Source organism: Artibeus jamaicensis, unplaced genomic scaffold, assembly GCF_021234435.1.
Source record: "Artibeus jamaicensis isolate MK-2021 breed Jamaican fruit bat unplaced genomic scaffold, CSHL_Jam_final contig_332, whole genome shotgun sequence".
Classification (NCBI taxonomy): Eukaryota; Metazoa; Chordata; class Mammalia; order Chiroptera; family Phyllostomidae; genus Artibeus; species Artibeus jamaicensis.
Genome location: NW_026521788.1, coordinates 27360527 through 27383267, shown reverse-complemented (window position 1 = coordinate 27383267; position 22741 = coordinate 27360527). Strand labels below are relative to the sequence as shown.

The 22741-nt window shown below is 43.3% G+C and overlaps 1 protein-coding gene across 1 annotated transcript in view; it reads right to left on the bottom strand.

Annotated features, from left to right (window-relative positions):
• Positions 1-22741, bottom strand: part of LRMDA (leucine rich melanocyte differentiation associated) — a 1094096-nt gene that overhangs the window by 450375 nt on the left and 620980 nt on the right. The window contains exons 4-6 of the mRNA XM_053663905.1: positions 19436-19562; positions 9718-9857; positions 1860-1977 (exon numbers count right to left, since the gene is read on the bottom strand). Of these exons, the coding sequence (XP_053519880.1) occupies positions 1860-1977; positions 9718-9857; positions 19436-19562 (385 nt within the window). The remainder of the gene's footprint in view (positions 1-1859; positions 1978-9717; positions 9858-19435; positions 19563-22741) is intronic.

The following is a 22741-nucleotide window of genomic DNA, read 5'->3' as shown; positions in this document are numbered from 1 at the left end:
CTTCATTTAGACCTCCCTACAAGGTTTTGTTTGAACAGGGAGATGCACGGGGGGAAAAGGTTTAGCTCACTGGCTCTGTGGTCAGACATGCAGGTAAAGTTCCAGCACTTACAAGCCTGGTGACTCAGGCGGCCCAATTCACATCTCTAGGCCTGAGTTACTTCATCTGTGGAATAAGCCAATGCTCCTTGTTTCTATATTACAGGGTCATGTGAGGATTCACAAATCTGTATATAAGGAAACTTAGAACAGCGGTAGGCACATAAAAAGCACCCCACTCCAATACAGGATTTGGTACCCCCTCAGACTTCCAGGGACAGCATAGAGCTGTCCATGTCAAAGACAGTGATGGCAGAAGAACCACTGATACAGTCCATAAACTGCCTATATACATGAAGGTGACAAACTTAGGAGAGACAGGAACCCAAAGTATGATAAACAGCTCATTGTTGTGCTTTGTTTGGTTTGGTGATGCAGCTGTCTCTGGAATCTTTTAAGGAAAAAAAAATAAAGGAGGCCAAGAAATAAATTATTTCATCTGGACAAAATTACAAAAGCTGAAATAACTGAAGGCAGTCATGATAATACGTTCAATTTGGCCTCGATAAGGAAAACTGTTAACACTTTAATAGCTACTAAATGAAATCACTCAATTAATTTCCCACATGCTGAAACAGGTAACCATATATTTATCTGCCAGAATTATGCCCTCCATATTGCATATTTCCACAACTGCCAGCAATTGTATTCAGCATAATGGGAAATAAGCTGCACCTCATGAGTTCAGGTAAAGAAAGTAGCCTGAGGTCTGCTGCCTGCTGAGCAACTTGATGGAAGAGATTTCCTTTTTCTGTTGTGGTTCTGTTTGGTTTTTTTCTCTTTCCTTCTTAATCATTTCCAATACATGTGCAGAACACTGTAAACCAATAGGTGAGAAAAACCATAGACCTCCTGGATTTCTGGACCAGAGATTTCAACACACAAGCTAGGATCCTACAGGAAATGACCATGTTGCTCGCGGAGCCCCAGGCAGTGACACATCTCCAAAGGGGTCATCGAGGGTCACCAAGTCCATTCCCCAGCCTTGGGCTTCACTGAAGGACCCCAATTCCCCCTAATAAGATAGTTGTTCATGTCCTTAAAAATCTCCCTTGTGTCTGAAAATCAAGTCTCCCCTGCCTCATCAATGCTGTCATTAAGATGATACCATGACGCTTCCACAGCCTTAGTGTGGACTCAGCTGGACAGCCAGTAAACATCATTGCCATGAACTCTAGAGAGCTACACAGAGGAAGCACACACTAGCGCCAGCTCACATTGTCAGAAAAATTGCCTTCCTGCTACTGAGATCTCTGAGAACCATTGGGTTCTCGTCTGTGGACCCAAGAAAATCACTCTTCCATGGCTCCTCTTTAGTCCCAGGAAAGATGGGCCTCCTGTGAGGAGCTGGAGGAATCCTAGCTGCCTCAGAAAGAGTAAGGGCCCAATGCTTTGCTCTTTCTCCTTTCTCAGCTCCAGACCTACAGAGGCTCCAGCTTGTAAACAAACCATCTTCTAGAAAGAGGCCTGAAGTCCCACCTGACTCCAGAACATTACCATCAGGATATGTATAGTGCTATTTTCTTGGTAAAAGGGCCACCTGGGTGAAATCACCTTACAAATAAGATCCTCCTGGTCTGGGGAGACCCCATTTACACCTAGCCTATTTCTTGTTTGGCTAACAGCGTACCCAGGGACGAACTGTGGTGTGAGATCCTTACTGCATTCTACACACATAGGAGCGCACCCTCCACACTCACAGAGACACCAGTGAGGTGAGGCATAAATCCCTGGAGAAGACCAGGAAGTAGGCAGCTTACCTTGGGTTTCACCACCTTCATGAATGCCCCTCTGACTGAAGCTTCCTCTCGTTCTTGTCTGGTTACTTTCCGGGCATCCAAAAACTTTAAGTTGGGCAGCTTGTGCAGAACAAAGCATCTGGAAGAGAACAGGTAGAGACAAGACAGGAAGGTTGGGGGGACCAGCATGCAATTTGTCTGGTACTCAGGAATGTAGTTCAGCTGGTGTCCTCACCTAAACTATAAGCTTCATGAAGACGGGAACCATTTTTTTGTGCTCACCCTTGTGTTCTCTTGGAAAGTAGCATTGGGATTAACTCATGAAAATAACAAGTCATTTCTAGACCAGTTCAGTTGCCTAAATATTTCTTGAGCACCTACTATGTGCCATGCCCTAGGTATATGTACAGAGGTTATAACAACATGGTCCCTGCACTGAAAGGGGCTTTTAGTGTAACTGAGATGACAGACTCACACAGAGAAATTAGAAATCAGCTTGGCTAAGTACCGACATTGCAGTTATGCAGTAGCTTTGAGAGCACAGAGAGAGGGGACCTAATATTGCTCACTAAATAACTAGAAACTAGTAGCTGTCAGAGGATGAGGAGGAGGAACAGGAAATTTCAAGTAGTCTTCAGGAAAACAAACCCTAAAGCAACCCTGAGCATTAGCTTTTTCTCAGTGCAAATGTTACTTGGGGCAAACAGTGTCCCTCCCTTCTCTGTGGACCCTGGGTTCCCAGGCCAGCTCCCACAGCCATAGGGCAGCCTTACATCACCACGTGACGTCCATATGTTTGTCTGGGTAAAAGATTTAGCGGACCACTCAAGTGCCAGACACAACAACTTACAGGCCTTAGAGGTCATGGCCAGCCATGACCCCTATATTAGTCATTTTTTAAAGTCAAAATCCTCTAAAATTATTTGGAGGTATACTTTTCTTCCCCAGAACTGTACACCCCAACAGCTGAGGTCCTGGAAATTGGACAACTTCCTACTTCCTCCCTGGCCTCAATCTAGTCCCTTTTTTTCCTATTTCTTCCTGAGCCTCACCCTTTCCTCTCCAAATGCCTTCTGACCTTATCCAAAATCAGAACAGTTCCACAAAGAGCCCAAATGACCTTTCTGTCTTCCAGGAGAACTCCCAGTGGCCTCAGTCAATGTCAGAGAAAACTTCCGTCTTCTGCTTGTAGCGGCAAAGGCTTGATGACAACAGATTCTTTGAAATAAAGATGTGTGCAGACAGAAACAGGATGTCAGGAGTGACGCTCCAAGGAGGAAAGACACCCACTAAGTGTAGGGTGGGAAAAGATGAATATTCAGGTGAAGAAAACAGCAGTATTACACCATCAGCCAATGTTTAATGATGGAATGAAAGATGTCTTCATGGTGCTGGCAGGAACCATGATGACAACAGACAGCACATTGTCATTTTGCCCCACTTTGGATCACAGCCCTGAAATCAAAGGAAAGAGAGAGAGGTGCTGGCTTTTAAGCTAGTTAAAAATTTTAGATGACGGAGCTTCCGCATTCAGAGCACTCTTCTCACACAGTCAAAGAAACAGCCCACAAGACAGGCTGTCCGTCACTCTGATACCAGGGGTGGCTTGACTCCCACCATGGCGGCCAGCCTGGATTTTCCAGGTGCTTGCTGCTCAGAAAGCCTTCCCCAAATGTTGGGTCTGAGACTCAACCCAGGGTCCAAAGTTCGTCCCTTAAAGATGTTGTCTTACACGTACTCATAACATTTATTCACCCAACAAACAATCTGTGAGCAGCCACCACCTGCCAGGAACGGTGCCAGATGCTGAGAACAGGATGATGCACGTGTCACATAAGGTCTCTGCTCCCAGGGAGCTTCTGTACTAGTACAGTGGTTCTCAAACTTAAGTGGTTGTCAACATCCCCTTGAAGGCTTATTGAAACACAGACAGCAGGGCACCACCCCCAGAGTTTCTGATTCATTACATCTGAACTGGGGCTGGGAATTTACATTTCTAGTAAGTTCCCAGGTGAGGCTGATGTCACTGGTCCTGCTGAGGATCCCTAACCAAGTGAGAATAACCCCATGAAAAATACTCATTTTGGAATTATGAGAACTATAAGGTACTGAAGTGTCCCCTTCCCAATTCTGCCAACAGCCCGCTTGCCCCGTGTCTGTGGTACACATAACACAGACGGCGGGCACATCTACCAAGCCTTCCTGCCCCTTGGTGGTTTGGAACGGTTTCCAAATATTCCTGCCAAGTGATAAGTCAGTGGGCTTTCTGCCTGCCTGTCCCATCCCAGTCTCAGGAGATCTATTTCCCTTTGTTCTAGGTCATGTCAGGGTGTCAAAAGCTGCAGCTTCAATCCTGAATGTAATACAAGCTTGCCATAAAAATACAAGAGAGGATTCCCGAAGCCATAGAATGAAGGCTTTTACAATATCAATTCAACCCTTGTAAATTTAATCCAGGGTTATTTGTTGCACCAAAATCTCTTTACTGTGATGTATTACTTAGTTACTGAGGTTATCACAGCCGTATCCTAAAGTTGCATAGTACATAAAACATTTCAGTTAACAATGCGGGAAGGTTAACTCCCCTAGATAACCTGCAATCACAAGGGCTAGTCCACATGACATGCTTCTGTCAGCTTCCACGAGCTATTGATGGTTCAATCAGTTTGTTTTGAAGGTAAAGTACAACAAAAGGGCAGTAAACTTATTCAGACTGTCAACAGGGGCTATCGGGAATGGGGCTTGCAGGTAAGTAATTCTGGGTGTTTTAAGGCTATTATCAAACAGCAATGGTTGAAGGAAGAGACAGCTACTAATAACACAGAAGGCAGCCATCATAAACCACTTTATGGCAGAACCCCCCCATCTATAAATCCTGTGACACCCGGAGACAGCTTCAGATTTATAAAACTGCTTGTTAAGCCAGGACACTGCTTAATGAAAAGAGATCCATCTAAGTTCTAAGTCTCTGGTCCTCAGCTCCAAAGGGTAACTCCAATTTTCCTGACCTTCCCAAGGTGGCCGGGCGACAGTCCCAGGGCTGGAGGATGAAGTCGGGCACTCCTGGCTGTGATGTGGCCGGTGAGGTTATGGAGAGGAGGTCAGAGGTCCTGGGAAGGAAGGTGTTTAAAGACCTATTTGTCTCGGCAAACAGATTCTATGGAGGGGAGACCCCCACACAGAGCTTCTCAGGTTCTCTCTCTTTTCGTATAGAATGGTCCATTTCCTTAAAGGACTCCTCTGAGGAGACACCTAAAACTGGTAGGGGGAGAAAAGGAACAGCAAGAGGCTTTTTTTTTGTATGTTTGTTGCTCCAGAATAAATTTTCTCTGCCCAAATCCCAAAGTTCTGGCATTTTCCACCTAGATTTCACAGGGAGAGGAAAACAAGTTCTGAGCTCTCCTGCTTAGAACTTCTACCTCCTAACATTACACAACCACAGATCTCCACTGTCTGCTCCTAGGGCTAGCTGCCGCTGCCGTGTTTCCCTGTCTGAAGAGACTCTCCTCAAGACATATGAAGCACCTAGGTTCTGAGGGAACTGGATGTGGGGGTCACAGGAGTTTTGTCCCACTTCCTTCCATCCATGGCATTCTGTGCTTCTCCCCATTAGTTCTTGCTGCCTACTTGCTCCCATGCGTGGGGTCAGGGTGGAGGTGGTTTAAGCTACTGATGCCTGCCTTGGGTCCCTGAAGACAGTAACAGGTGACCCATGAACCATTTTCAGTCCTCAGCAAAGCCTAAAAAAATAGTGAACACACCAACAAAATATCAAGCTACACTGCTCTTGACTGGATTATATTAACTTTGTTTGGTAATACTGGCTACCTGATTAATTTTTTTAAAAAACAGAGTTAGCATTTGCTTAAATGCAGTGCATTTAAGAGACAAAGCTTTAAAGTATGGGGAAGAAAATTTAAAAGAGGGGAGGTCTTCCTAACAAAAAGCTTGGGGACTAACAGGTCAAGGGTAAGAGCCCAGACTCTGTGATTGCCCTACTGTGCATTCTTGGTTCAGTCTGTACCACCTTCCTGAGCCTCAGTTCCTCCATCTGTGCACTGAAGAAAATAAGCTTTAGCTTGCTTGAATTCTATGTGCCTCAAAGTTAATTTACCATAAATACATTCATGTTCTTCTTTCTTATGACTCCAATTTCCTTATGTAACCACCCCCTCACACTTTCAGGTAAAAGAGGACTGTGAGAAAAAGTCAATAAAGACCAAAGGGTAATGAATAACTCCAGATGCTCAGAGATGACAATGATCTCACTCTAATGAGCCGAGGTGAGCTCACCTACAGCATTAATGAATGCCTGACAACTGTAAAAGGCCAGCTGATTTAGGCAGTATGTTTGAAGTCTTCGTGCAAACAATACACCCACAGGACAGACCAAGGCCCTCTACAGAGGGTAACCAGCAATTACTCTGTGGGCTTCTGTCACTTTGATCTCTAGGTCGTGACCTTTGCTTTCTTGTGATCTTCAAAGCCCAGACTGTAGATTAGCTGGAGAATGCTGGCTGGGTTATGTAAGCCACAAGTTTTACAGCTCCTATTGGGCTAGGAAATGGTGGTAGCCCAGGACGGTCAACAGACTGCGAAGGGTCCCTCCCTCCCTCCCTTGCCTCCCCCCTCCCTCCCTTCTTCCCCCCTCCCTTCCTTCCTCTCTCCCTCCCTCCCTTTGGTTGAGTGCTGCAGACACTGGGCAGGCCCCAGGGCTGCTCCCTTAGAGGGAACAAAGGAAGGGTGTCACGTTTTAAATAATTTAATGTTATAAGGAATACAGAGGGCCCTACTGAGGAGGAAAACTGAAGGAGAGGTCGACCAAAGACTGCAGTGGCGGAAAGAATGCATGACAAAGAGTTTAGTGACAGAAGTAGAGCTGAGAGACCATGGATTAGCCCCATTCCCTTATTTGACAACTGAAACCTAGCACTTGCGTACAGTTGACTTTCATGCTTTCTTTCCTGTACTAAAAAAATAATAATAATTGCAAAGGAAGACAAGAAACAGACCATTCTGGGCACCCAAGTTGCCATCCTTGATTTCTTTTTCTGCCAGTATGGAAGTCCACAGGAAGCCCAAAGTGGTTTCTTAGTACGATGGTGGTCTCCCAAGCCAAGTTCTGCCTCACCCACTCTCTTCCTGCTCAAATCCCAAAGGCTGTTGGTTATCACATTCACCTCCATTCAACATTCATCCCAAAATAGCACAGTGTGTACACACTGCAAAGCACGGTCAGGTTTAAGGTCCTGTAATAACATGGCAATGGACATTTCTCAGCCAGGATCTATGATGAATGGCAAAAAGAAACTCCAGGCGTGGTTTGCTCCTGCCCCAGCAGGACCAGGGCACTGCTCAACAACTTGGTAATAAGTTCATGCTCACATACAGATTTAATGACCCCATTTTACTGTGGGGATGTGTGCCAAGAAAATCTAACCCAGTGCACAGAGGGTAAGTGAGGAAGGAAAAGGGGTGGTATGGGGGAAGGGAAGAAAAGAATTTGCAGACACCAAAGCATCTGTGAAGCCATTTCCAAAAACTCCATGAATCTAGTCACTTCCCATTTCTGGTCCAGTGGTTGGCCACAGCGTGACCTAAAACTGGGCAGACCTCTCTGAAATCAACATCTCCCACGGAAATGAAACAACAGACATACTTGTTTTGATATATGGCTGGGTGACATATTATAAATATTACATCACATAACCACAGGGGATGCCAATCAATAAGGAATTTTTTAGACAGCACTAAATGAACCATGGGTTCTTGCTTCTGAATACACTCCTTTAAGGCTCCTACTATTGCCTAAATGATTAATAGAAGACATATTGTCAGAAAACATACTTAAAGTGAAAAACAGTAAACCGTAGAAATATGATTCATTTTTAAGCAATTTTCTAGTGAAAATGTCACATAAATTTACATAGAGGCCCTAGTATTAGGCTCCAGATAACAGCTAGAAGGCAGGCAGAATTCGTGCTTTGTGAATGAAGGGCCAGGAAAATAGTTTAGCAAGAATAAAAAAAGGTGACCACATTGCTTTGTAGAAATCCAAATGCCACAGGAACTCTGGGTCCAAAAGTCTTACTGTGAAATCCTAAAGTTTCTTCAGGGTTAAATGAAGCTCAATTCCAGGATGAACAAAGTGGAGATGCTTATGGACCACAGAGCAGAACTGGTGATATACACATTTATCTCATCCAAATGCAAGTGTGGGAATGCTTGTCAAATTACCAACAAAAAACAAAATGAATAAAAAATTTAGAGTTACTACAAAATGAGCCTACTCTTCCACTCATCGATCAGATGCTGTATAGTGAATGTATAACGGATGCACGCACATTCATGTTCCCACCACTGCTCTTGCTTCCTATTTTTCTCCAAGTACGAGCACCTTGCCATCATTGTAGGGGACTTCTGAATTTTATAAAATAATTTTGACTAGATGTGATTTGGGCTGTGTGAGTCCTCTAGAATCCCATTCCTCGTGGCAACTTTGCCAATGTGTGCAACTAAAAAAGAACCTTCCCAGCCTCTTCCTTCAATATCTTCCAAGGAACAGGCCTGCAGAGGGGAGGACAGGCTTGGGCAGTGTCCATCTCAGCCCATGAGATGGATCATTCCTATAAAACAAAGCCCTCCCTAAAGAATCATGCCCCAACAACCACAACTTGGATGGAGTCTGAAGGATAGTCACTTTCCTGTTAACTGAGTTTGTTGACATCCAAATGGATCTGATTCCAAATCAGCAGAGGGCCTCTGAGGTCCTCAAAGCTCCCTGGATCTGTCTATTAGTGCCCATGTCATGAGAGGAAGAGTGATTTCAAGACAGCTCCAGCAAAGTTCCCAAGCTCCTATTCCATGGCCTTCACTACTTAAGCTGTTAATGAGGAGTGACTGAGCAAGAAGATACGGTGTGAAATCAGTATCACCAACAGAGGTGAGTTTGGGTCAGTGTTTCAAAGCAAATGGTTTAGAAGTAGAAAAAAGAAAGAAGCATTTCTACCTGGAGCCCATCAAAGCACATAGTCCAGTGGACACTGAGGCATACCTTTATGGTATGGAACAAAGTTATTGGCCTTGTGGGACTTTCTCTTGGGATTTTATACAAGATCCCTTAACTTTAGGGGAAGTAATTTCAGTCCAAAAAGTAACTCTGAAGCAGACTACAGGAAGACATTACACAGAGCGCAGGTCAGCAAAAGATAGTCAAATCTGGAATGCTGCCTTTATTTATTTATTTATTTATTTATTTATTTATTTATTTATTTATTTAAAGGTTTTATTTACTTATTTTTATAGAGAGGGGAAGAGAGGGAGAAAGAGAGGGAGAAGAACACCAATGTGTGGTTGCCTCCCATGTACCCCCAACTGAGGACCTGGCCCACAACCAGGCAGGTACCCTGACTGGGAATTGAATTGGCCACCCTTTGGCTCACTGGCCACCCTCTGTTCACAGGCCAACACTCAATCCACTGAGCCACACCAGCCAGGGCCAAATGCCTTTTTATAAAATAAAATTTTATTGGGTGGAACATAACCATGCCTGCTCATTTACAAATTATGTATGGCTACTTCTGTACTATAACAACAGAACTGAATAGCTGCAATAGAGACCATATGATCTCCACCCCTTCACAAAAAAGTTTGTCAACCTTTGACCTAGACCACCCAATAGGTTTATGTGTTTCTTGGCTCCTGGGACCTCAACAAAAGGATACAATAGCTATAGGTTTTGCAAAAGTGAAAGCTTAACATTTTCATGAGTAGTCTACTGATATTTGCCACACATCTGCTATGCACCCAATAGCACATTATGCCCCCAAAGATGCTACTTTTCCCTGCTTTCACCATGCTCAAACCCCTAGATACCCACCTGTATCTCTTGTAGTCTTCCTCATCCTTTTCCAAGCTGACCAGTTCATTGGGACATGCTACATTACCCAGCAGGCTGAGGTACTCCAGAGCTGGTGTCACTTCTGCCAGGTGATCAAGCAGGCACTCCAAGTCAGTGATGTGACAAAGGTTAAGGATTTCCTTCCAGGAAGACAGGCTTAGCAAGAAGAATAGACCATAACTGACAGGGAAACACTAGCAGCTGATGAGTCCAGACTGCTCCCATGAGGTAACATGGGCAAGGGTTGAAATCAGCTTAGCTGTAGGTACTTAGAACAGCTAGCTTTTCACTCCTACTCCTGGGTCTACAAACCAGCTTTTCTTTGACAAGTAAGGCTGAGTTCAGATCACTTGACAGACAATGAATAAACTTAATTATTTTATCCCACTTTCCTTTCCACTATAGTTCTGTTTTTTTTAATGATAAAGGGTAGATTCCGTGTAGTAAAATATTTTACAATATGAAAATCCATAAAAGTTAATTCTTTCTAGTAATGAAAGCAAGACATTATTTTCAAAGACCTCATTAAAAATATATCAATTCTTTAAGGGGTAATTTGTCATTAAAACAAGAATGGCATAAACACAAACAGGGATTGGCCATTCCCTTATGATCTGAGAGTTTGTGGTGGAATTAAGCATTGCTCAGTGGACTCAATGGTGGGGGGAAAAACATTGTGTTGGGGGAAAAGAAGAACAAAGCTAGACCAAGAAGACAAGCAGAACAAGCTAAGACAGGTTTAGTCAAGCCAAGCAGGTCAAAATGCATTTCCTGACCTTATGGTGAATCTCATGTCCTATGAAGAAAAAAACTGGAAGAGAAAGGCCAATGAGAGGCCTGATGGTAAAATTATTCCATGATTCATTGCCACAGTGGGGTCCATTGTCCTGTCAAGGTAAACACTGAGACCTCCCCCCAAACCAAGTATATTCAAGGAATCACAGGAATGGGAAGGACTAGTTGACACATCAACTCTTCAATTGAGCCACATACAGATGAGCTGAGCCATAAAGAAGATGGTGATTTGACAGGCCAGAAGAGAGGCCATGAATACTAGGAGCCCGTGGATATAAGGGGTTAGTCAATACAGGAGACAGAATGAGGTCCTTGACAGGGAATGACAGCAGAGCATATGGGGGTTGAAAATATAGGGACAAAGGCAGCATATAAGAGTCAAAGACTCAGAGGTCTACCTGAATTTATGAGAGAAGAGGAAAAGTTTTGAAAAATTAGCTGCTCTTACTCTGTCAGGATATTATCTAACCATGAGATGTTACCCAGATTTTTCATACTTCATTTCAACTTGTCACACAACAATAAACTCTAAATCCAACCAATATCTGAATCCAGCTCCTCACATATCTGCCAAGGGGTCACCACAAGGTACCTCATTTTAGCTCACAACAATAAGAGAGTTTTTCTTTCCTCTGGGAATGAATCTTTCCAGAATTCCTACCCACTGACCAAATTTAACTGTTTGTGGTCACACAGAATATGGTATTCTTCTCTTCCACGTGATGACCCTTCAGACAGTGGAAGTTCACATGTTTTCCTTAAATCTTATATTCTCTAAAGTAAGTTCCTTCAAGCAATCTTTACACTCATACTCTGTGACCATCAAATACAAAAACAAGCACTGTTCCTTGGGAGGAACAAGACAGAGGCAAGGAGAGGGAGAGCACAAGTGAAAGGGGAAAACTAGTAAAAGATGGTCTGAGCAAACTCATCCACTGTGCATTTCAGTTGACCAATGTCTGCCCACTTTCTAAACAAAGACAAGGACACTGAAGTTATCAAGCCTTCAAATCCTTAACAAATAACATCCAGGAATGGCCACAAAGGGCCACTGGGATGAGCATAATGGGAATGGGGATATGTAGAGAAGACTAACCAGAAGGTCCTGGCAGGAAACAAGAAGGTCCTGGCAGGAAGGTAAGGTTGGAAATACAATGGGTAAGTGGCCAATAGTCAAAATATTGATGTTTTTCATTAATGAAGAGAAAACATATTTATTATATTTTCAATTCAAGTTCAACTGTCACTCTCTTTAAGAAAATCATTTAAATAAAACCAAATAAAATGACAGTGAATGATTTCAGGGGAAATGTGGCTTTTCCAGCAGGTCTATCTTTCTATGAATGGCAGTCATTATAACATTTAGGAGGGAGGAGGGGTGAGAAGAGGAAGAAGAGGAGGAGGAAGAGGAGAAGAAAGAGTCCTGCCACTTTTCTCTCTAGCAGTGCTACCCCCAGACCCTGACAGAGACACCTCAGGGGCCAACAGTGTCATCAGGTGGGGTACTCCATGCCTGAACTTGGAACTGTATGGGCTTCAGTCTCATACAGAGACTGAGTCCTATATGGACCTCAGTCCCAGCCATAGTTTCTCCCTCTCATGTTTCACTCCAGTCCTCTACTCCAAACATGGGACCCATCAAATGCTCCAAGGAGCACTAGACTCACGCCTTTTAGGTCATCCTACAGCCTCAATACCAGGCTCTATTTCTGGGGATGGGTGGTAGGGAGGCAGTCAAATGATCACTACTACTAGCCAGCACAGTATTTCTTTTGTGGAGTTGAAAGAGAGTGGGCTATCAAATGCTGCTGACATGATTTGGGGGAGGGGTTCAAATTATCTACATAGACAGTGGCCCTGAAAACCTAGGGGAAGCCCTTTCTACTATGGACAGAAAAGTCTAACCAAAACCTACTTCCCTGTTAGGGACAAACTCCTTAGATCTTCATCCATTTTTTTTAGCTTCTCTATGAAGGTGGGAACATGAAGAACTGTTGAGAACTCCCAGCAGTTTCTCAACATTCCGTGACTATTGAAATCTAACATGCCCCCATCCAGGGAGGCCCAGTTTAATCTGAGTAAATGTTCATATGTATATTTACTCAGAACTAATAAAAGCTTGCATGTGAGGGCTCCTTGCTTACACATGTCTCTTCCAGGATGCTAAAAAAACCCCAAGCAATAGAGTCACATGGTAACGTATTTTCCAAAATTTGCAGAAGTAGGTTGCACAATTGGTTAAGATCACTGCTTTTTTTCATTAGGGTGTCTTCCACCACATTTCACTTTGAGTTGGGTAACATTGAAGCGACTATGGAAATTCTAGGAACCTGGTTAAGAGAAACTTATGAAGCAGTGGTAATCAGGATTCAGTGGGATATATTTGTGTGGTTTGCAGTCATTTCTGTGTCTGGTTATTACAACAGTACCAGTAGAAATGGCTCCCAGTAATATTCCTGCCACTCAGTAATTCTCATGCTGACACAACATGTGGGAACCAACATAAAGCTGATGATGAAATGATTAATGAGTTAACCAATTCAAAGAACATTCAAGATTATGTTGGTGAGTGTATACACACACACACATACACACATAACTTAAAATGTCCCAAGATCTTACAGCTCATATATGAAGAAAACATACAAAAGCTTTTTCAATACCTAATAATTCTAAAATTTTTACCAATAACTTAGTGGTGAAATTATAAATAAGGAGTGGTAAACCTGAAAGAAACCTTCCTAAACTATTAAAACTACAAATAAATTTTCAATTGGCTAGAATTGTCTTTCTATTCTCTCAGTATAAAATATAAGTTGTATAACAAAATTATAAGGAAGTTTGCAGGAAAAACTAAGAAAAAGGTTTTTATACAGGCATGTGAGTATAAAAATATTTACTTTTCTAAATATTTTAATGTGTGGTATTTTAACTTAAATTTTAATTTGCTTTGATATATTTTTTATTCCCAGTAACATTCATCTTCATACCTAATTTTGCATTCACTATTATGTAGTCTTTCCTTTTAAAAGGGCCTTCTCAAATTGTGTAAGTTTCACACTCCAAGAAATCTAGATCTGCCCCTGAGCAGGAGGCCCTGGAGATGCGGACTTTGAATCTCTTGATCATTTCTTGAGCAAGAGGTCTAAAGGTTGCAAGAAGCTTCAGCCATCTTGCCAATAAATCCAAGGAATTCTTGATTTCTAGAGTCTTTGAGACTGCTTCATTTAGAATATTGTGTATGGTAGAAGTTACTTCATCTTCCTGATCTTTTCAACTATCCACTAAATGACCAACTGGGCTGGGCCAGGTAGTCTTCCCAAAATTCACACCAGGCAGGGATCACTAGGCCCTCCTTCAGGGATGCTGTGGACCAGAACTTCATCATCAGGTTGATACCACCACTGGAGGATGAAGCAGGAGGAGTTTTAATTGGTTTCTTGGTCGCCTGGATCAGCAAGGACCAGCTCTGTTCTTCCTGATTGCAAGTTCCAAGATAGAACCTGCACATTCCTGAACAGATAATGCAGGTTTTTGTCAATCTGCATAGATAATTAAGCAGAGGCAATCAAAGGAGGGAACTTGGTGTCTGCGGCTAATCAAGACCACCACAGTGGAGACACTTTCAGAGGTTCTCCTAAGGGTTTGAGTTTCCTTTTTATTTTTTAACCTCTTTAAAAAAAATTGAAGCTCCCTAGCACAGTTTCATTTCTGTCCAGCTGGATTCTCAGCACATACCCGGTTTCTTTCATCAAGTCTTCTCAAGAATGTTTACCATTTAGAATTTTTAGTGTTGTCTACAGAAAGTTGCCATTGCAGAGCCCAGCTGTCATGGCTGGTCTTGCCAAGTGAGATTTCCTGCAATGGACCAAGATCAAAGCAACACCATGGCCAGTTGCACAGGTCTGAAATTGTTTCCCAGGTGAGAAAATAGGATATACCCTCCCTCTATGGTAAGCTCCTGGTCAAAGGGCAGCATATATAGTCACTGGGGAGATTACAACCCAAGCTCATTCTACTATAGGATTTTTTAATGGTAACTAAATCTACAGGACATATTATATCATTTTGATTGCACACAGGTCAGAAATATTATTACATCTATGTAACAATCAAGAAAACTGGGGTCGAAGTCACGCTGCCAGTAAATGACACTGTCTATATTTAAACCCAGAACCTAGGAAATGGCGATTCCAGGGAAACATGACTCACCATTTCCTAACATAAAAAGGAAATTTTATGCTGAACAATGAAAATTCGTACGTGCTTTTGTGGGACACCATAAGGTACTGTCATCCAGCTGTACTCAGTAACTCAGTGGTTTCCAATTTGGGCTTATTCTTGTCAAGCATTGAGGCTTTGGCTAACAGTAAAATGTACCAAGAAGTCATAAAGTCTGGGTGTAAAGTGATTTTCCATATATACATATTAAAATTTTCAATAATACTCTGAAATATATATTACCCATTTATAGATAAAAAACGTAACTGAGGGCTCTGCCAAGCTGCAGACTTCCCTGAGATGACACCGTCAGTTGCTGTGAGAACACTAGGCCAGCTTCCTGACTTGGAGCACATCCCATCTGTATTAATGTCTTCCTTGTTGGTGTTACAATTCATGCTATCTCTTCATACATGTGCTGAAGCACACAGGGAGACAAAAAAATTAAGAAATAAACAGTTATTTAAAATGAAGTCACTGATCACCCTTCCCTGACTCACCCCTGAAGGAAAAGTGGGTGAAAAGCTGGATATCCATTTTTCCTACCATCTCAGTTTTTCCATTCTTTGGGGTTGGGTATTCAGACACGATGATGGAGACCATGACCAAGTACCTATCCCTGCAAGGGAAGAGCCAGGGTAAGTGTGTACATACTCCTAAGAGAAAGATGACAGAGATAGAGACAGAGATGATAGAGATAGAGAGAGAGAGAGAATGTTAACACTGGGGAGAGGAGGTCAACTCCATGGCCCATCAGTCACTACAGGGCCAGTCTAAATGAACCTAAGGAAGAAATGTGAGATAAGGTAGGGACCAAGAGATGAAGAGGTAATCTGGGAAGACCAGACTCCAGGTATATCAGGACAGGGCACCAAAGCTGAGGGCTGAACAGAGCCCTCAGAGACAAAGGCTGGGAGAACAAATGTGGGAGGCCAAGGAAGAAGTATGCAGTTGGGACACGAGGCAGTGCTGAACTGGGAAGAAACATGCCCAGTGCTGGGTTCAGGATGTGGAACCTTTCGTAAGCTCCCTCCACATCTGGGAGCAGGGCTTTCTGGAGCCAGGTACCGGCAGCTGACTCCTCCTACCTCTCAGCTCCTCTTCCTGTGCAGCAATAGCCCCTCCACCTTGGGTTGTAGAGTCTGGGCTGAAAATGAACATACCTGGGTTCTAAACTGAGCCCACACAAACAATCTATGTGAATTCAATAGTTCATACTCGCCCAGTTTCTTCATAAAATGAGACTTATTCTCAGGGATACCAAACTCACAGGATGATATGAGGGTAATATTAAATTATACAAGTCAAAGAAGTGCTCCAAATCTATACTCTGGTGCTGGCTATAATGTGGCCCAAATAACTTCAGATAAGTTCACATAATTCTGTAGGATAATAATAATAGCTATAATACTAACCCTTACATAGAACGTACTGTGTTACTATAATAAATATTCATGAGATTCTTGCAGTAACCATTACAATAACCTATGAGATGAGTACTATTATTGTCCCCATCTTAGGCCAAAGCACAGGGATATTAAGTAACTTCTCCAAGTCAGTGGTAGACCTGAGTCCAGGTCCAATAAGTCTAGCTTCATAGTCTGTTGTTCTTAAGACTATTTGATAGTGCTTCTCTCTAAAAGATAAAAGAAACCCATAACCCACGTTCCCAAAGTCCAGTAACACAGGCATTGTATAAACATAATTTAACTGTGAGTAAAACCCAAATGGAAAACTCTAGATTTGTAAAGCAGATAAAATGGGTGAGGGTGGAGGGTGGGGATAAATAATCATTATACATATGTTTAAAAGCAAAAATATTAAAATCAAACTGCACAAAAGAACTTGAGGTAGAACCCCATTTGATAGCCAGCTTCCTAATATGTTTAAAATAAGATTTAATTTACCAAAGAGTTAATACATATCTTTTTAGAAGGTCAGTAGTTCCTTGATTCTAGGTCTCCCTTTATTACAAATATCAAGTAAAAGCTTAAGGAGATAATATCAAGGGTTCATGTGTTAGGCTATTAATGGAATGAGTCATACCTCTATGTATTCACACCTTGTAGAGTCCCTTCTCACACTGGTTCTACATTTGGTATGTGACTTGCTTTGGTCATGGGACAGCAACACACATGATGCCAATAGGACTTACAAAGTCCTTGTACCTTCACACATGGCTCTTGGAACACCCCTCCTATGAGGAGAGGCCTGTGCTAGCCTATTGGAGACATTTAGTTCAACCAACAACCAGCACCAATAACAGACATTGGAACAAAGCCATCTCAGATAACTGTGACTGGCTACATGAGTGACCCAAGGCAACACTAGCAAAAGAACTGTCACCTGAGCCCTGCCCAAATAGCTAAACCACAGTATTATAAACCAATAAAATGTTTTTTTAAGCCACCAATTTTGGTGTGGATTATTATGCAGCAAAGCTAACTGACATAGCCCAAGTCTAACGCCTTTTGTAGAGTAGGATTAGCAAAATGTGGAACTGTGTAATTGTTGGAGAGCCTCAGGTATTTTCAAGTAGGTAGGAAAGCTAGTTAGCCAAAAAGGTGGGGTGAGAATTACTAGTTTAAGAGGATGAGATTTGACATTACTGCTACTTGTACTTGTTTTCCATTCTGTAACTTCTGGGTCGAGTATAGGGGAAAGTAAGTCAATGTGTGTGATCGTACTGATAGCCCAGAGGAGACAGAGGAAGCCATGGTGCATCCCAAGAGAGCCAGCTATAACCTCTGTATCTACTGATAAAGAAGTACCATATAGCACCACAGTAACAGAATGGTCAGCCTTCTGCTCCACTCTCTTTGAGGCTATACTGGTCATTACTCCCTTAGCATTATTGCTGTAGGTTGGAGAAGTTGAAACTTGGGGCAGGAAAAGTTTCAACCAAAGATAAAGAAGTCTTTCAGCATTGTACAGTCAAGAGGCCCGATAATCTCTGGTGACAGCAATACTGAGAGTTAAACCATCATCCAATCTACTTTATTCCTATAAAAATGATAAACAGAGGCTCTTAGAGGATAACCTGTCCAAGGCCTCACAGCTAAGCATAATTAAGATGACTCATGAACACATGTTCAAAACCTCTAATTCTCTAAAGTGATGTGGGGCGGAGGATATGAGATTGTGGCCCAAAGGAGGAACCATGGCATCCAAACTCATCTAATAATCTTTCTGTTCTTGGTTGATTTGAGAATATTTTCCAACTGGTCACCTAAGACAGCCAAAGAAGCCATAAGACACACTAACTATAATAACACTTTTGAAACAATACCCAGAAAACTTAGTTGACCAAAGGATATGAAAGGAAAAAAATTCATCAACATTTCATTATAATAAAGACTGTATTTACTTATAGGCCTTCTCCTTCTTCTATTAAAGTGCCATTAATAATGACCATGAGTAGTACATTTTACAGAATAAAGAATGTATAAACTTATGACTGATAAACAATAAATGATATTGCAAATCATTATTCATTACTGACATATACATATATGTATATTATATTTAACTTAACATAAGCATCCGGTTTTATATCGTAGTCTAGGGGAAAATGTCCTGATCCCTTTTCTATGTCTAACTTAGTATGTGATCATGAACAACTGATTAAACCACTCCAGGTGCCTGAACTTCAGGTCTGAAGCAATATAGTAGAATGAAGAGAACTTTGGATACAGCCACAGCTGAGATTGAATTTGGGACCCAGCATCTCATTAAATGTCTGGGTGTGGGTCTATATTTCACTTCCTTCCCCATCTAGGTAAAAGAAGTAACTATACCCTTCTCATGGGGTTTGATAAGGATTAAAAATACAGGGTGGGGCAAAAATAGGTTTATAGTTGTTTATATGGAAAAATAATACAAGAATAAATAATACAAGAATAAACTTTGCATTCCATGTACTCACAACTGTAAACCTACTTTCCCCCAATCCTGTAATATACTTAAAGTTACACAGGGCCTGATCCACAGGAATGCTCAGTAAAGAGTCTGATTCCACTCTCAGCCTCAGTTGGAATCCAGAGCAATTAGTCTGAGTCTCATCTCACCATCTTAAGAAGAAGCCATATGCTAGACTGGCTGTCACAGGCCTCTCTCGTGACCCTCCTATGATAAACACGATGAAAGACAAAGACAGGCCTGGGCCCTTAGCCCATTCCCCAGTCTCCTTCACCAGAACTGTTGCCCAAGCCTGCAAAAGAGCCTACCAGAAACCTCTGTGAAGGCCAAGTTCGCTCAGCAGCATTACCCTCTACTGCCCACCAGAGGCCGCCCTCCCACACAAGCCCAAGCAAACAACCTGGATTCGCCTTCTTGGCAGCAGTGACATTATTTTCTTTCTCTATTTTTATCTATTAAAAAGATTTCTTCACAGCCATAACTTAGATCTCTACACTAAAATGGAGCAACAGGAAGATATAATGGTGCATTTCATTTATGAATGACCTATAATAAATTACTCTGAAGTGTCCCCAGTGCCAGCAGACAGAACGCTTTGTCTGCCCATGGACTGTATTTCACATACTTTAATTTAGCTGACACATAGAACTCATTTGACATTTTGCAGGTATTTGCATGGGGCAAGGGAGGAGAGGTGGCGAGCAGGAGGGGACCACTGTGGGGCTGGGCGGGGAGTGGGGGCAACAGCCAGAGCCAAGGATATTTGGTTCTTGTTGAGGGTTAAGGTATGAAGCCTGGGTAACCCTGGCAACACGAGGTCGTTCCCGAGCAGATTGTTGTCCAAGATGAGTTCCTCCAGGCTCCCGAACGCGCTCAGTCCTTCCAGTGACCTGCAATGACAAAGGCAACAGGAAAAATGATCCTGCACTAAATCAGGGAGGCCATTATGAGCCGAAATAAATATTTTAACCTTCCCTTTCAGGACTGGGAATAGTTTGGGCTTGGTGCCTGTCAGCAAAGTGAATGACAAGAATTAGTAGCGGGAGCCGGGGCGGGGGCGGGGGCGGGGGAGAAGGGGCCGCTGGCACTCACCGCATCCTTCACGCATTGCCAACATGAAGGATGAGGGTCACTTAGTGAGTAGCCAGGATCCAAAACAAAGGGCTTCAGATACGGCCTGCAGGATAAATTTGTCAATGTCTTGTGCCTTCAGGCACCCAGCCTGGGCTGACCCTAACCTCCATTCCCAAGATAAATAACTCTGTCACAGTTCACCTTCATTCCCTGGACACAAATTTAAGTTGTCATCCATCATTCCTGCCCAGAAATATCATACCCCTCTTACAATAATAAATATAACTTCAAGTATCATTTCTTAGCGGTTCTCCTCTGCACAGTGGTAGGAAACAGCAAGGAAGGAATCCTTTCTCTTCATTCACCGCCTTTGACTCTTTTTTTCTCTGCTTTTTTCCTTCACTAATCACTTAATTTGCTTCTGCCCAGTGTCCCTGTGGCTGCCCCCAAAGGCAAGGCATCTAGGAAGCACATAATCACTCTGGTCTGAGAGAGCTGTTTCTTTTTCTTTCAAGACTTCTTGTTCTTTGGAGAGCAGAGGTAGGAGGTAGGGGAAATTTCTATTTCAATGCTCCTGGCTTGAAGTTACTGTTTTAATTTATGGAAAGTGGATTTCTCACTTTATTTTTGAAGGAAGTATTGAGTGCAGCAATGTAGATGTCAAGGCAGTAAGTAAATAGGCATCTGAAGGAATTAAGTACCTAGCTCAGGAAAGAAAAGTACCAGAAAAGGAGAGACAGCCTTGTTTATGCGCTTAGCTGAAAGTTAACTCTTAACGTGGGCTCTGCAGTGTTGGGGGTGGAGGTGGTGAGGGGCAGTGGTATGCCTGTGGTGGCCGTGGCGCAGAGACATTAATTAAAGACAGCCACCCGGTGGAGGGACATACGCAGACACACGTACTTCCAGCTCGGTCACCTGCCAGATGCAAGAGCGGTGCTGAGCTTGCACGGGATGACGGCTAAGCTCCAGCATCTACCAGAGGGTGGACTCACGTGGCATCTCCTGGCTGGGCTATAAAATGTGACAAATCAGGGAGGTGTCGTCCACTCTGTTTGTTCACTTACTGACAGCACATACATGACAGACCCACCTGCCTGCATGTGCAATGCCTGTGCATATGGTGTGGGTGTGAACTTCAGCACAAGAACTTTCTCAAGGCATCTGCATCTCCCTGTGGGACCTCTGCCAAGAGGACTCTGAAACAGAGTTAGTACTTGGGAGGTGAGATATGCATTGTGACTATTTAATTAAATCCCCAGACTCTACTGGGCCCAGAGCTCCACCAGCATGTCCCATTTCTGCCTGATCCTCAGAGGGTCCCGCCAGGGCCCAGCACCCAGACCATGCAGCCTCCTACAGCCAACACTACCTGCTCTGCAGCAGGAAGGCAAGGCCAAATACATTTCGGGTTTAGGGTCAGTGGGGTCATTAAGTCTCATTTATTCTTCCTCCTTTCTCACCTTCTTCATGTTTCAGGGAGGAAAATGGGACTTATATACCTTACTCAGGAAGGTCTGGAATTTTGCATCACTAGTTATGTGCAATGTGGATTTGGGAACAATAGCCTATCTGAACAGCCTTGTTCTGAGTTGATTCCAGCCCATAGTATCTTGTGGAGAATAAGTGGAAGAAGATTGACAAGTTTTGTTTCTTCCTTTTCTCTCCCTCCTTTCATACACTGATCCTTCTGGAAGCCCTGACTTGTGTGGCAGGGCTGTTCCGGATGCAGAGGGTGGGCAGGTACACAAATGCACGAAGGTGTGCAGTAAGTCTGCTTTCTGCAGGGAGACTTCGACCTTTCCCAATGCCCCTTCTTCCACGGGGTTAATGAGCGAGGATCCCAAAGTGGTTTTCAGAACTAGGCTCTGTTTACCGCAAGGGGAGTGGAGGCCACCTCCCCCCACCTCCCCATCAGGGCACCTTATGGATGGCTAATGAGTCCTTTGTGCACAAACATCAGTTGGGTTCTGGTCAGAGGCAGCATCCAAATGCACATTGTTCTCAAGTTATGTTATGCAAATACTCATATCATGAGAATCAGCAAACAGTTGGCAACTGGCAAGGAAAAGAAAGCTCCCTTCCAAGAGTGCTTCAGGGGAGGCATAAAACAAAATGACAAAGCATGAAAAGGGACAAAGCCGGGAACACTAGAGGGAGTGTCCATAGAGACCGCCTTTCTCTCCTGAGGAGGCCCCAGGCAGACCCCAAGACTGGCCTGGGGAGCCAGACTCCAGAGAGGAGTCAGGAAGCTCAGCTCCAACCCCCTTCACCTGTCTGGTATCGAGATTCCTTTTGCCATTTAATGTTATTAGCTGCTCAGTTAAAAGGGAACAATGTCACATGGCGGGGAGGGGGGCTGCTAATTATAAATCCCTGTCTTCATGTCATCGGTGTGCTATACCCTTGATGATTTAATCAGATAATTCAGAGCTGAGGGACTGGGGACAGGAGGCAAAGAGATTCCTGAAGGGTAAAACTGGAGGGGGACAGCATTTCTGGGGCTCAGCTGGCATGTGGAGGCCAATAAACCAACACCTGGAAGATGGTTTTCTTTTTTACTTTAAAAAAGTTTACTTTTGTTGTTGTCATTATTGCTGTTTTCCTGGAAGGAGAGAGAAATAAATTATTTGCACCAATCTTTAAGTTCATACCCCTATATTCAAAATGCCTGCACATAGATATATGCTGTTAAATAAAATGACAAGGCAAAGAGGCTTTGAGGAGCCACGAGATCCATGCTGTTTAACGGGACAGCTACAGTAGCTACAAGGAAAAGATGACAGGGCTGTAATTTCTCTGCTCTAACTTTGTGTGGGGACAGCAAAATGTCCCCCAGTCCCGTAAGCCCCGTGGAAGGGGCGACTGCACTGGGGGTTACTCACCAGCTTGTTTGGCAGTGGCTGCAGGTGTCTGAGGGGTGGGCTGGGAAAGAGAGGCAGGTATGTCTGCTATAGTCAAGGGCTGGAGCAGGAAGACAAGACTGCAGCTTTCCTTC